Source organism: Euphorbia lathyris, chromosome 2 (genome assembly GCF_963576675.1).
Source record: "Euphorbia lathyris chromosome 2, ddEupLath1.1, whole genome shotgun sequence".
NCBI lineage: Eukaryota > Viridiplantae > Streptophyta > Magnoliopsida > Malpighiales > Euphorbiaceae > Euphorbia > Euphorbia lathyris.
In genome coordinates, this window is record NC_088911.1 from 17905238 (window position 1) to 17919790 (window position 14553).

Sequence of the window (14553 nt, forward strand, 5' to 3'; positions counted from 1 at the left end):
CAAACCTTGATCAAATCAATAAAATATCAATTTTTCACCAAATCTCGTGTCAGTTTCGCACATTTAATTTCTTTATTTTACATGTTTTCGATTTATACGCTTAGCTTAAATAAAAATAATTAATCTAGCAAAATTTTTATAACGGCGCTAGAGACCCAAGAGGGACTTTTTCAATCCTTGCGTCCCTCGCCAATCGTTTCGATTAGAATTCATGTTTTTGGCGCACAATTTCACAAACTTAACCGTCTTTCATAATTGAGAAATAATTTCTCTGGCACGCCCGCACCCTAACCACACGTGACAAGGTTGAAATTAGCATATTTCGAAAATATCGCTAACACAAATATAATATAATATATAATATATTAATTTTAATTATATTATTATATTTATATATAAAAAGATTATTTTATTTATATTATATAAGAATTCTACAGAATTTAGATTAATCCCTAAATTCTCACATAAAATCTCTCTAAATTTCTGCATATTTATATCTATATCTATACATAATACAATAATGATGGAGCTGATGTGTCACTTTCTCTTTTTTTTTACTGATAAAAAATATAATATAATATATTAATTTTAATTATATTATTATATTTATTTATAAAAAGATTATTTAAGGTAAGGACATGTTGCTTACTAATTCGGATAGGCACAGACGACATTTGGCGGACTCAGGAGCTTGCAGTAGATGCAGAGGCCATGTTGAAACTTTGTGTCATGCTCTTAGGGATTGCTCTAAGAGTAAAGATGTTTGGAAGAAAATTCTCCCACGCCATATTCTCTCTTCCTTCCTGGCCCACTCTGAGTATGACTGGTTCTCTGATGGTATTAGTGAGAAATTACTGGCTTACATGGAGCATGGGGACATTTTCTTTGCTATCATTTGTCACCAAATTTGGAAGTGGTGAAACGATGAGATTTTTGGTAATAAAACTGTTTTTATTCCAAACTTAGCTGAGTTCTTCTTGAAAAAACTCTCTACTATTATTGAGAGTTTCAAAGGGGATTCCCTTGCCAGGTCTACCCAGGAAAGTGATGTCCATCTCGTGGGATGGAGCAGGCCGAGAGAGGGGGTTGTAAAATTGAATACGGATGGCTCCTGCCTTATCAATGGTAAGATTGCTGCCGGAGGTGTTCTTAGAGATGCAGGGGGCGCCTGACTTTCTGGGTTCACCCAGAATCTGGGGTTGGGCTCTTCCTTCTCTGCGGAGCTCTAGGGTATTCTCTCTGGTATCAAGTTTGCTAAAAGCCTGGGCGTTAAGAGGCTATCTGTGGAGTCTGATAACATGGAGGCCATCAAAATGATTTCTGATAATCATGCTATTGGTCTTAATAGCCGTAATCTTATTAAAGCTATTAAAAGGTTTTGCTCTTCCTTTGAGATCTTAAAGTTCAGTCACATTTTCAGAGAGCAGAACCGAGTTGCGGATCGCTTGGCTGCGGCAGGCCATGAGGAGATGTTAGGTGTTACTACCTTTTCTGATCCCCCTATCTTTCTCTCTTCTCTTCTTTTAGAGGATAGGATTGGGGTTAGCTTTCCTAGGTTAATCCCAGGTTAATTTTTTTTGGTAAGAAAGGAAAGGAAAAAAACAAAACCAACAAAAAACCTACACCGGGATCAGTCTAGGAAGGCTGACTCCAATCCTATCCTCTAGGAGAGAAGGCAAAAGAAAAGAAGGAGGAACAGATAGGGTAGAAACCCTAACATTCTCCCATGCCCAGCAGCTGCTAAGCGATCCGCCACGCGGTTTTGCTCCCTAAAAATATGGGAGAAATTAAGATACTCAAAGGCAGGACGAAGCCTCAAAATAGCTTTGATGAGATTCTGGCTCTTCAGACAAACAGCCTGGCTATCTGAAATCCTGTTAATAGCCTCCAGATTATCAGATTCCACCGAGAGCTTTTTAACACCCATGCGAATGGCGAGTTTAACCTGACAAGATATCCCAGGTTAATTGTTCTTTGTTTGTTTTTTCCTTTCCTGTTTCTAAAAAAATAAATATAAAAAAAATAATAAAATTTTATTTAGATTACACTTTTATGTCAATCACACGGGCCAAAAACTAGTTTAGAGTAAAAACAATTATAATTAACAAGAGGTGAAAAATTAAACTGAAACTTAATTAAAAAATATGGATCAACTGGATTGAGATTTAAATCTAACAGCCAGAAAACTTTCTTTTCTTTATTTAGCTTTTTCTCTTCCAAAATAAGTCATTTTTTACTTTATTTTATTTTTTATTAGATAAAGTTTTGATTGATATACTATGATATGATAGATTTGGAATTTTACAATATAAAGATCCTAATTTAACATATTATCCATTATGAGTCCCTTCTAACTAAAGGACGAAACCAGTAGTTTTTCTACCGATTTCATTCTGTAAAGAACCCAATAAATAAACTATCGGTTTCATAAAATAATTTTTTTTAAAAAATTCACTGAACCGATAGGTAGAGTGCCGGTGTTCAGTTTTATATATTAAATTAAAGCTCTCAATTTGTGGAACTTATGTGAGTTTTAAATTTTTTATAGAAAATATCAAAATTGATCCCATTATGTTTTATAAAATTTTAATTTAACTTCAATTTTTAATTATTTATTTTTAGACTCGCTAATTAAACATTTCTTTGTCAACTTAGTTAATAATGAACATCTAATTCGATTAAAAATATTTATTCTTTTAAATATAAGTTTGAAATTATATTTTTTACAGTTTAAATTAGAGTTTTTACAGTTTTTTTTGTAGTTATATTACAGTTTGAATTAACTTTTTCAAATAAGATCAATTTTAGCTTTACGTTTCTAAAAATGGAAAAAATTGGTTTGTCAAATTGAACCTTGCAAACGAGTTTTATTTATTTATTTTGACTGTTAGTTAACTGTCATACCCAACTTTCCAAACGAGTTTGACTGAAAATGAATGTTTTTAGAAACGTTAGGTTTTAATTTGTACTACGAATAGGGCTAGATAACCACGTTCTAAAGCTAAATTTCAGTCTAAAATTAATCTAATGTGGTTATTTAGCCATAACTTACAAATTAGTACAAACTTAAACCTAATGTTTCTAAGAAAAATTAATTTTCAGTCAAACTCGTCTGGAAGGTTCGATTTGACAGTTAAATAACAGTCAAAATAAATAAATAAAACTTGTTTTGAAGGTTCGATGTAGCAGTTAAATAACAGTCAAATCAGTTTTTTCAATTTTTAGAAATGTAAGGCTAAAATTGATCTTACTTGAAAACGTTAATTCAAACTGTAATGCGACTATAAAGAAACTGTAAAAATCATAATTTAAAATGTAAACAATATAATTTCAAACACATATTTTAAAGAATAAAATATTTTTAATCGAATTAGATGTTCACTACTAACTAATTTGAAGGAAATGTTTAATTAATGAATCTAAAAATAAATAGGTAAGGGTTGAAATGTTAAAATTTTATAAAACATAAATGACCAATTTTAATATTTTTCTTTAAAATTTGAAAACCCACGGAAGCTGCACCTTTGAGAGCTTTAATTTAATATATAAAACTGAAACCGGTACTCTACCTACCGGTTTCGGTTGAATTTATTTATTTATTTATGAAACCGATAGTTTATTTATCGGTTTTTGTACAAAATAAAATCGATGGAAAAATTACCGATTTCACCCATTAGTTAGCAGAGATCTACAATGGGCGTTTGATTCACAATGGGTAAGGGAAAAGGAATCAAGAAAGGAAAACTAAAGGAAAGGAAAGGAATAAACATTCATACATTTATGTGTTTGGATATGTTTAGGAAATGAAATACAATTCCACCGCATTCCCCTTGTGGATGTTTGGTTCAAATAGGGAATCAAAACTATTTTTTTAACTTCATATATAATAATAATAAAAAATTCAACTCTTTTACTATAGTTTTCATAAAACGTGAAATAATTTCATATATAATCCCAAACAATCCAAAACGTCACTCACTTGCTACCCTTATTGATAATAATATAAATTTCATAAATGTTAAAATTTAAACTTAACAAAGTTCATATAAATTAAAAAAAACAAAAACAAAAGCCAATAGTCTTCTAAGCATACTACTTCATCACCGGAAAGAGTTTAAGCACCTTCATTGTCCTTTTCACCAAAAAAATCTTTGACAATAATTTTTTATACATACATGTGCCTCTATTAATAAAATATAAGAATTAATAAAATATAAGAATTAAAATCAAAAGATAATGAAATAGAGGAAACTGAAATAAAATTAATCAAAGAAAATGCATAAACATTATATTTAAAAAGAAAATAATTATTTTAAAATAATTAAAAATAAATATTAAAATTGAATAATATGATAAAAGAAAAAAATTTGGTCAAAATTATTTTTCAGGGTAAAAAAGTAAAAATAAATAAATATAAGGATTAAACAAAAATAAAAAAAGTAAAATTTAGTCAAAAATATTTTTTAAGTAAAAAAATTAAAAATATATAACGAAAATGAAATTAATCCAAAGATAAAGAAATGTAAAAGTAAAAAAATACAGAGACCAAAATAAAAAATAAATAGAGAGTAAAGTAGAATTTTATAAGAGCATCTCCAAGAGGCTCTTAAGTTGGCTCTTAAATTAAAATTTAAGGAGGGAGAATGAAAAATCAGCTCCAACAACCTCTCAGTGTCTCCTCAAATCACTAAGAGCCTTCTCATTCTCTCTATTAATAGAGATCATCTCCCCACCTCTTAGTGCCTCTTAATTTATATTTTATTAATAATTTATTATTGAAAAGTCTCTCTCCTTGTACTATTGGTGAATATAACTACAATTAATAATTTTAATGATAAAATAATAAATAAGAAGTGAATATAAAAAGTATTGTTGGAGATGAAATGTCTTAGTCACTCTTAAATCACTAAGAGTTAATTATTTATATTATTTGTAGAGAGTGTATTAGAGTCTCTTGGAGATGCTCTAAGGAGTGTAGAAGTTTAAATTAGAAAGAAAGGGGAACGGGAATAGAAAACCTCAGGGGAAGTGGGGAATGAGTTAGAGGAGTTAGGGATAAACCCAAAACTAAAAAAGCACAAAGGGAATCATTGAATTAGCAAAACAAACACCAACAAAAGGAATGAAGCGTCCCATTTCCCTTACCCTTTTCTGAAACCCCCAAACCAAACGCCCCCTAAACTAAGACTCTTATGAGGATAAATTCTCATAAAGACCCCAAATAGGGATAAAATCCATAAATCTACTAGTTTTTTTTCTTTATTTGTAATTTTTATTATTTCTATTTTTATATATAATTGTAGTTTTTCTTCCTATATAATTGATTGTCCGTCTCTCTATATAAGATTGTAATGAAACATATTTTTTAATGAAAAAACATATTTCTAATTATGTTCAATGTGTACATATTTCATTTCATAAATAAGAAAACAAAAAGTAATAAAAAAAAGTAAGGAATAACTATATAAGTACCTACGCGGTGTTTGTTAGAAGGGATATAGAAGGTGAGATAGGGATAAAAAACACGAGATAAGTTATCCAATGTTTATTTGGGAGATAGAAGAGTGAGACGGATGAGGAATAAACTTCTTATCCCTCAAATCCTATACCCAGGAGAGGGGTGGTATAAGAAGGTGGGATAAGCTCTTGCGATTTTAATAGGATGGAAAAGTCTATCTTATCCCTCAAACTAATGTTATATAGCTTAAATAGGGTTAAAATAGTAAAATGTATTATTTTATCCCTATCCCTATCCATATCCCACGCACCAAACATTGAATAATAATTCTCGACTATCATATTTTTATCATTATCCCAACTATTTATCCTTATCTCTATCCCAACCTTTATCCCTATCCCAATAGAATACCAAACGCCCCGCTAGAGTAGAAAGCACCTAGAAAAAGAATTACAAAAAACCAAAATAAACTATTAAATACATAAATAAAACAAATAACAAATGAAACATATTTCTGATCCCTTATTTAAATTTGAAATTCAATTTTAAAAAACGTATGTATAAAACTTTAATAAAAATAAATAATTTAAAACATATATTCGAAAAATGTGTCTTCTATAACAAAGTAACATTTACTTTGTGTTTTTCACCATTGGATGATGGGGTGTTAAATTCATCTAATGGTGAAAACACACAAAGTAATACTTACTTTATTAAAAACAAAGTAAGTATAGTCTAACCCTTCGAAAAACCTCTCGGAAACCAATTAATCAGATACTACAAAAATATACATCCAATGATGCTTAAAAATAGACCCATGCTTTTACTATTCTTTATAGGCATGCTTTTACTATTGAATTGATAAACTTTGTCTTAAATATTTTCATTAATTTAATTTTTTCTAACGTTTGTTTTAGTCTACATTCTCATACAATACACCGCTGCTATAAACGAGAAAAAGAGAATGTTTGTATCTATACAGCCGTAGGATTAGTCAACTAAATTCTTTTAATAGAAAACGTGGCAGCAATCCAAGTAGCAGCTGCAAAAGTAAATGTACAAATAGACACACTCGATAATATCTCCAGCCCCCACTTTCTACCTTCCCAACTCCTCTTTGGTGTAGTCGTCTTTGTCCTCTCTGTCTATCTGTCTGTACAACGGTTCTTCTGTTACTTTTGAAAAAAATAAAACCCCAAAAAGGAACTGTCAACAGCTGATTGGAGTTTCAGATAATCGGGAAGAAGATGACCGTGATCGATTTGATAACCAGAGTCGACTCGATTTGTAAGAAGTACGATAAGTACGACGTTGATAAGCAAAAAGATCTTAACCTCGCCGGAGATGATGCTTTTGCTCGGCTCTACGGCGTCGTTGAGGCCGACCTTGATGCTACTATTGAAGTAATTATCCCCCTCTTCTTCATCCTTTTTTTTTTGTGTGTTGCTGTTAGATTTGAGAGGAGTAGAAAAGTACTTGTTCTCAATTCTGAAATTGGAAATTATTGTAGAAATCGGAGTCGGCTACAGCGGAGAAAAATAGGGCTACCGTTATTGCTATAAATGCTGAGATACGAAGAACGAAGGCTCGATTGTTTGAGGAAATTCCCAAATTGCAGAGACTTGCCTTCAAAAAGGTCTGCCTTATGGCTTTCTTTTCTGTTTTTCCCCCAATTTTCGGACATTTTCTGTACGGATATGGTCCTAATTTGGATTTCTCCACGCAAATTTTTAAATCCCCCGGAGAAGAAGAAAAGGAAGCAGCTAATTAGTTTAAATTTCTCCATTCAATTCTGTATTCTAGGTCAAAGGGCTTTCAAGAGAAGAACAAGAGGCACGTAGCGATTTAGTTTCTGCATTAAAAGACAGGATTGAAGCAATACCAGATGGAAGTACGGGGCCAGTTAAAAAAACTAGTGATTGGGCACCTTCCACTTCTCATGCTGGAATCAAATTTGACTCCACTTATGGTAATTTATCAATCTGTCTTGAAAGTTGATTGTTGATTATAAGTATATCCTCATGAATATGATACTCACGATGATTCTCCAATTGTTTTCTTACTTTTATTAGATGGTAAATTTGATAATGAATATTTCCAGCCATCTGAAGAGTCGGACCGATTTAGGCAGGATTATGAGACGCGTAGAGTGAAACAGGCAAGCTTGTGCATTTGTTTATCTTTGAAATATGCTGTAGACTATGTTCTGCTGTCATATGTTAAAATGCAACAATCTGCCATAGTTTCAGTTGGAGCATATCAGTGAAATTAGTGTGAACTTCTTTTCTTGGTGGCGACTTGGCGTTAGTTGTTCATCCATGTAATATATCTCTGACTTCATGCAGGATCAAGGCTTAGATGTCATAGCAGAAGGGTTGGACACTCTGAAAAACATGGCCAGTGACATGAATGAGGTTTGACAGTGTATCTTGATGGTTGGAGTTCTAACAATTATTAAATGTTCTAGTTCTTGTTTGTTAGCTGGTTGTTAAATTTGTCTTCAGGAAATGGACAGACAAGAGCCATTAATAGATGAAATAGATGACAAGGTAATTCAATGTTTCTTCCTTGTTTTTAGCTTAATCCTTCACTCAAACATCGTATAAATTTAGCAATACGAGGTGGGCAGTTGATAAACAAGCTAAGTGTTAGTTATTCGAAGGAGAGAGTGTGTCAGATAAGAAAAAAGATATTGCTATTACCATGAATATTTTGTGAGAAAATGATATGGGAGAATAGCTTCCACGATGCAAAGACATGAGAGTTAGTTTGGAATTGCATTCTTTTTGTATGTTTGTCTCTTTTGATTTCATGTACATGCTTGCAGGTCGACAAAGCAACCTCAGACCTCAAAAGTACGAATGTCAGACTTAAGGATACTGTCAACCAGGTAAAATACATGTTATATAATATGTAGTTTCAATATTGGCACAATTTTCCATGGATTCATGTTTTTCATCAGTCTCCATATGCTTATGCTTTGGTTCTTCTTTCAGCTGAGGTCCAGTCGCAACTTTTGCATTGACATCATCCTCCTGATTATAATTTTAGGCATCGCAGCTTATTTATACAAGTAAGTATCTTATATTGCAGAATTGGTTTGGAACACCGCAAAGTAATTGCTTGATTGAGTAGGATTGTCTCAGTTCTCTGGATAGCACTCAGATAATCTAGTTGCAAAATGGTGGAAACTAAAACTTAGTGTTGATTATCTGCAAACATACAGTGTTAAGTTAGAAATCCAATCATTATTTTCTTAACCCTTGTTTGCATAGATAAGTATACAAGTAACTAATTTTTACTTTTGCTGTGATACTGGCTGAAACATCAGTAAGTTTTCCATAAGGTGACTACTCTTACATGGTGTGTGAATTTAAGATAGTTATCTGTTTGTGTTTGCATGAAGTTAGGGTAAATACATTCATGTTCATGGTCCCTGGACTATAGTGCTACTTACATTAATGTACAAATCAACAAAATTATGGCCCCTAAACTTCATTTATTGACATAAAAAGCATTGAACTTTACATTCTATAACATTGAAGTCCAAATCAACAAAATTATAGCCCCTAAACTTCATTTATTGACATAAAAAGCATTGAACTTTACATTCTATTACATTGAAGTCCAAACAAATCAACAGAAATCCTTTCGAAAATTAACGAATGATGAGGGTAAAACAGTTATTTTACTGTAATTTTTAGTGACATGGATAAAAAGTCAATAATGTAGTCAAACTTGTCTAGGTCATCATTTTGTCAATTTTTTTTTATGGATTTTTGTTGATTTGGACTTTAATGTTACATCAAAATGTAAAGTTCGAGATTTTTATGTCAAGAAATGAAAATGAGGCGCTATAATGTTAGTAACACTATAGTTTAGGAGGCCATGACGTTGCGAAGCTGTAAATAGTTTGCTTTCAATTACCTGATTTGGTACTGTCCAAGTTCTGTAAGTTGCAGAAGTCTTATGTGTTTGTCTATGTTTTTATATATAACTACTAAATTCTCTTTACATGAATCCTTTTCCTTCAATTGGGAAAACAAAATCATTGCACACCATGAAACTCGTAAGTAAACTTTTGGCAATTTGAGATCTTTGCTTGTCTCTTTCAGCGTGTTGAAGTGAAGCATTTCCACGATCAGTCTCTTCCACAATGCTAATTTTCTCTGTATGGACAGGCTTTTGGCAATTGCAGAGTTTTCTTTGGATGAATTTTTTTTTACCATGTAATTGATTGTGAATCTTTATGTCTGTTATCTGGCTACGAGAGTTACACCCGAGTGTCTGCCGGGTAAATTGGAACTATCTACTGTGTATATTTTCACATCATTCCTTTAATTGAGTTATTGCTTCATTCATTCTAATGTTGTTTCTCCTGTTCACCACTTGTGCTATCATTTTGTTTTTTGGAAACATATGATGTGACAGACAATTTCTCTTTGGTCGGGTCAATATTGGACTTGTGGACCCGGACCATTCTCGAGCTTTTTCTGTGTTCATGTGGAATTCATTATATGTTCTTTACTATTTCACCACCCACTTGGACCAAAAAAAGCAATGGCAATGGAATAAAACATCACTAAAGTACACCCATGGAGGTGAGGTATCACTTTCTTATTTTTTACTGATAAAATATATTATATAATATATAATATATTAATTTTAATTATATTATTATATTTATCTATAAAAGATTATTTTATCCTTACTATGTCTAAGAGTTCTACAGAACTTAAATTAATCCCTAAAATCTCTCCAATTCTCTGCATATCTATATCTAAAAGTTCTACAAAATATAGATTAATCCCTAAAATCTCTTTAATTCTCTGCATATCTATATATAATATAAAACAGTAACGATGGAGCTGATGTGTCACTTCCTCCTTTTTTACTGATAAAATATAAAATATAAAATATAATATATTAATTTTAATTATATTATTATATTTATCTATAAAAAGATTATTTTATCCGTACTATATCTAAGAGTTCTACAGAACTTAAATTAATCTCTAAAATCTCTCTAATTCTTTGCATATCTATATCTAAAAGTTCTACAAAATTTAAATTAATCCCTAAAATCTCTCTAATTCTCTGCATATCTATATATAATATAAAACAGTAACGATGGAGGTGAAGTGTCACTTTCTCATTTTTTACTGATAAAATATATAATATAATATATAATATATTAATTTTAATCTATATCTATATATAATATAAAACAGTAACGATGGAGCTGAGGTGTCACTTCCTCTTTTTTTACTGATAAAATATAAAATATAAAATATAATATATTAATTTTAATTATATTATTATATTTATCTATAAAAAGATTATTTTATCCGTACTATATCTAAGAGTTCTATAGAACTTAAATTAATTCATAAAATCTATCTAATTCTCTGCATATCTATATCTAAAAGTTCTACAAAATTTAAATTAATCTTTAAAATCTCTCTAATTCTCTGCATATCTATATATAATATAAAACAGTAACGATGGAGCTGAGGTGTCACTTCCTCATTTTTTATTGATAAAATATATAATATAATATATAATATATTAATTTTAATTATATTATTATATTTATCTATAAAAAGATTATTTTATCCTTAATATATCTAAGAGTTCTACATAACTTAAATTAATCCCTAAAATCTCTCCAATTCTCTGCATATCTATATCAAAAAGTTCTACAAAATATAAGTTAATCCCTAAAATCGCTCTAATTCTCTGCATATCTATATATAATATCAAACAGTAACGATAGAGCTGAGGTGTCACTTCCTCTTTTTTTACTGATAAAATATAAAATATAAAATATAATATATTAATTTTAATTATATTATTATATTTATCTATAAAAAGATTATTTTATCCGTACTATATCTAAGAGTTCTACAGAACTTAAATTAATCCCTAAAATCTCTCTAATTCTCTGCATATCTATATCTAAAAACTCTACAAAATTTAAATTAATCCTTAAAATCTCTCTAATTCTCTGCATATCTATATATAATATAAAACAGTAACGATGGAGCTGAGGTGTCACTTCCTCCTTTTTTACTGATAAAATATAAAATATAAAATATAATATATTAATGTTAATTATATTATTATATTTATCTATAAAAAGATTATTTTATCCGTACTATATCTAAGAGTTCTATAGAACTTAAATTAATCCATAAAATCTATCTAATTCTCTGCATAGCTATATTTAAAAGTTCTACAAAATTTAAATTAATTCCTAAAATCTCTTTAATTCTCTGCATATCTATATATAATCTATATATAATATAAAACAGTAATGATGGAGCTGAGATGTCACTTCCTCATTTTTTACTGATAAAAAGATATAATATAATATATTAATTTTAATTATATTATTATATTTATCTATAAAAAGATTATTTAAAGTAAATGTGAAAATAAAATAATAATATTTAATTTATATAGCACCTTTATATAATTAATTGCATGTTAAGATGAATCCGTGCATCGCACGGGTTAAAAACTAGTTCATTATATGTTCTTTACTATTTCACCACCCACTTGGACCAAAAAAGCAATGGCAATGGAATAAAACATCACTAAAGTACACCCATGGCCGTTCAAGTGTTGCATTTGTGTTTCGGTAGTCACTAAAGTTAATTGTGTTAATAAAATATTTAAGTTTAACTTCGGTGTTAATAAAGGCTCTGTGGCCTGATTTAAGGAAAAAACTGACAACTGATGTGGTTAGTCAATCCAAAGTTTTATTTACAGAGGCTGATTTTGAGAAGAAAAGTGCCCAGTTAATAAAGTAGTTATATATTTGAAGTATAATAGTTATATATATATTCATGATTATCATAAATATGATTTAAGTAATTTTAGTTTTGATTTTTTTTTCTGTAGATGAAACAAGGAATGGTATAGTCAATAATTTTCTATAAGCAATCAATATTATTTGGAAATAATCAAATTGTATTTTTTAGCATTTGAAACAAATCTTAACTTTTTTTTTTAAAGAAAATTTTGAATATTAATATCACAAAAATCTTTATAGTTCCTCTCCTATTTAGAGGTTTATGTCGTATTTTCTGCACGCCCTCTTACCAACTTATTGTCACATAAAATTATTTATCAACATTTTGATTAGGTGGCAATATAAAATGAAAAAAAATATTTTACTGACTTTAGGGATATTAATAAAAGATATGAACCATCTATGCATTTGATTTGATTTTAGGGCAAAGTAAAAAGAAAGTTGCATGTGGTTAGTCTTATTTATAAACACAAGCCTGTATAAAATGTTGCAGATAGAGATTTGTGTAAGTTTTTTTTTACGAAACAAAATATGTAATATTGATAAAATAAAAGCGCTCAAATCAAATTATAGTTACGTAAAATAAACTTAAACATCAATTTTATTCATAAATGGTCAAACACCGTATGATTTATGGTTATGATTTAGGGAGGATGTATTTTAAAGAGACTTTATTTTATCGGTATGTAAATATACTTTTTTTTTTTTTTTAGATAAAGATTATCTTGGGTTATAATCAATGTTCAACTATATATATATATATATATATATATATATATATATATATATATATATTTATAAAAAAAAACATACTACTACATATATCTCTGTTTACAAATAAAGCAAAGCTCATTCATTTTTTCTTTTATTGTCTTATTTTCCTTTAATTTTATTTGAAGAAATATTGATGAATAAATTTACATGACAAGTAGAATTTTAGATTAATTTACTTTAATAATCATTGGTGTAATAATATAAAACTTCAGTGATATATTGGTGTCTATAAAGAGGATAATAGGAAAAATTCCTTAAAATAAAATAAGTGCATTTGTGCTGTTATTCCTTATTTCTTGGTGATCCATGGGACATGTGTGAGTCCGCCGCATTCAATGTGACACGTGGTCTAACAAAGAGAGTGGTGGGATTGCAAACCAATACAAGACGTTGGGTTTGAGGTACACGCGCATACAATACAACAGTAAAGAGTTGTATATTATTAGTGGGCGACTATATACCGCACTAAAATTCCAGTTCACCGCCCTATATTGACCTTTTTGCCCTTCTCATTATTTCAAACATAAGTTTTGAAATTCCAAATCCTCTCAACATCTTTTCCATTCTAAAAAAAACCGACCAAAAACGAGATGGTACGAAGAGGAGGCATCGGCAAAGGATACATGGGTATTACGGTAAGTATTTCCATAAAAAAAATTATCAAAATCGTGAGTAATCGGGCCGAAATTCGGGATTAAAATCTCAGAATTTCGCCTAGACGGGCGCCGGAATCCATCTCCACCTACGGTGGAACGCATGAACTATGCGTTCCACCGTAGGTGGAGATGCGGCGTGTCGAGCGATCCACCCTAAGGTGGATCGCACGGCGCACGCGCTCCACCGTAAGGCGGAGCGCGCGGCGCATGCGATCCACCTTAGGGTGGATCGCTCGACGTACGCGTTCCACTTAAGGTGGAACGCGTACAACGCATGCGCTCCACCTTATGGTGGGACGCATGCGCCACCCGTTTGGCCTAAGGGCCAAACATTTGCGGTGCACTGGTCGGCCCTAAGGCCGACTGGTGCGCCGCACCCGTTTGGCCCTTAGGGCAGGTGGTGTAAACCACCCGCCCAGGCCAAAAAGGGGCAAATTTTGAATTTTTTTTTAAAAAAATTGCACGGACCGGGCGTAGGCAAACCCCAACGTATAGAAAAAAAAAATTATGTTAAATTGAATATACCTTATAAATAAATAATATTACAGGATAAGGAGGGAGCTGACCCTAGACGCACGTCTTCACGTCCTGTTACTGCATCTGCTCGGCGGGACCGGGAGGAGCAGCAGCGGTTTATGGCGGACGCCCGGAGGGCACATGCTGCACAGGCGGAGCGTGCTGAGGGACGGGATGAGGCGGCTGGTATAGACATTGACGGGGATGCTTCTATGCATCGTCCTAGTGCTGATACTATCCCCATAGATCGTGGCGTTGTGACGAGGGGTCGAGACGGACGATTTTCTTCTACCGCAGCATCTTTTTCTGGTAAGAGAAATTAAAAAATGTGT

The 14553-nt window shown here is 31.1% G+C and overlaps 1 protein-coding gene across 1 annotated transcript; it reads left to right on the forward strand.

Moving 5' to 3' along the window:
• The first annotated feature begins 6589 nt into the window (after positions 1–6589).
• LOC136217018 (syntaxin-71-like) lies at positions 6590–9819 on the forward strand. The gene is made up of 9 exons (XM_066003586.1): positions 6590–6861; positions 6969–7094; positions 7262–7427; positions 7531–7616; positions 7804–7872; positions 7963–8007; positions 8286–8348; positions 8455–8531; positions 9574–9819. Exons 1-9 carry the CDS (start codon positions 6706–6708, stop codon positions 9584–9586), a joined length of 801 nt encoding a protein of 266 aa, XP_065859658.1. The 5' UTR covers positions 6590–6705; the 3' UTR covers positions 9587–9819.
• The last annotated feature ends 4734 nt before the right edge of the window (positions 9820–14553 follow it).

Coding starts and splice junctions, on each gene's coding strand:
- LOC136217018 (XM_066003586.1), top strand. CDS start 6,706: ATGACCGTGATCGATTTGATAACCAGAGTCGACTCGATTTGTAAGAAG. Junction 7,873..7,962: donor TGGCCAGTGACATGAATGAG/GTTTGACAGTGT, acceptor ATTTGTCTTCAG/GAAATGGACAGACAAGAGCC. Junction 8,349..8,454: donor TTAAGGATACTGTCAACCAG/GTAAAATACATG, acceptor TTCTTCTTTCAG/CTGAGGTCCAGTCGCAACTT.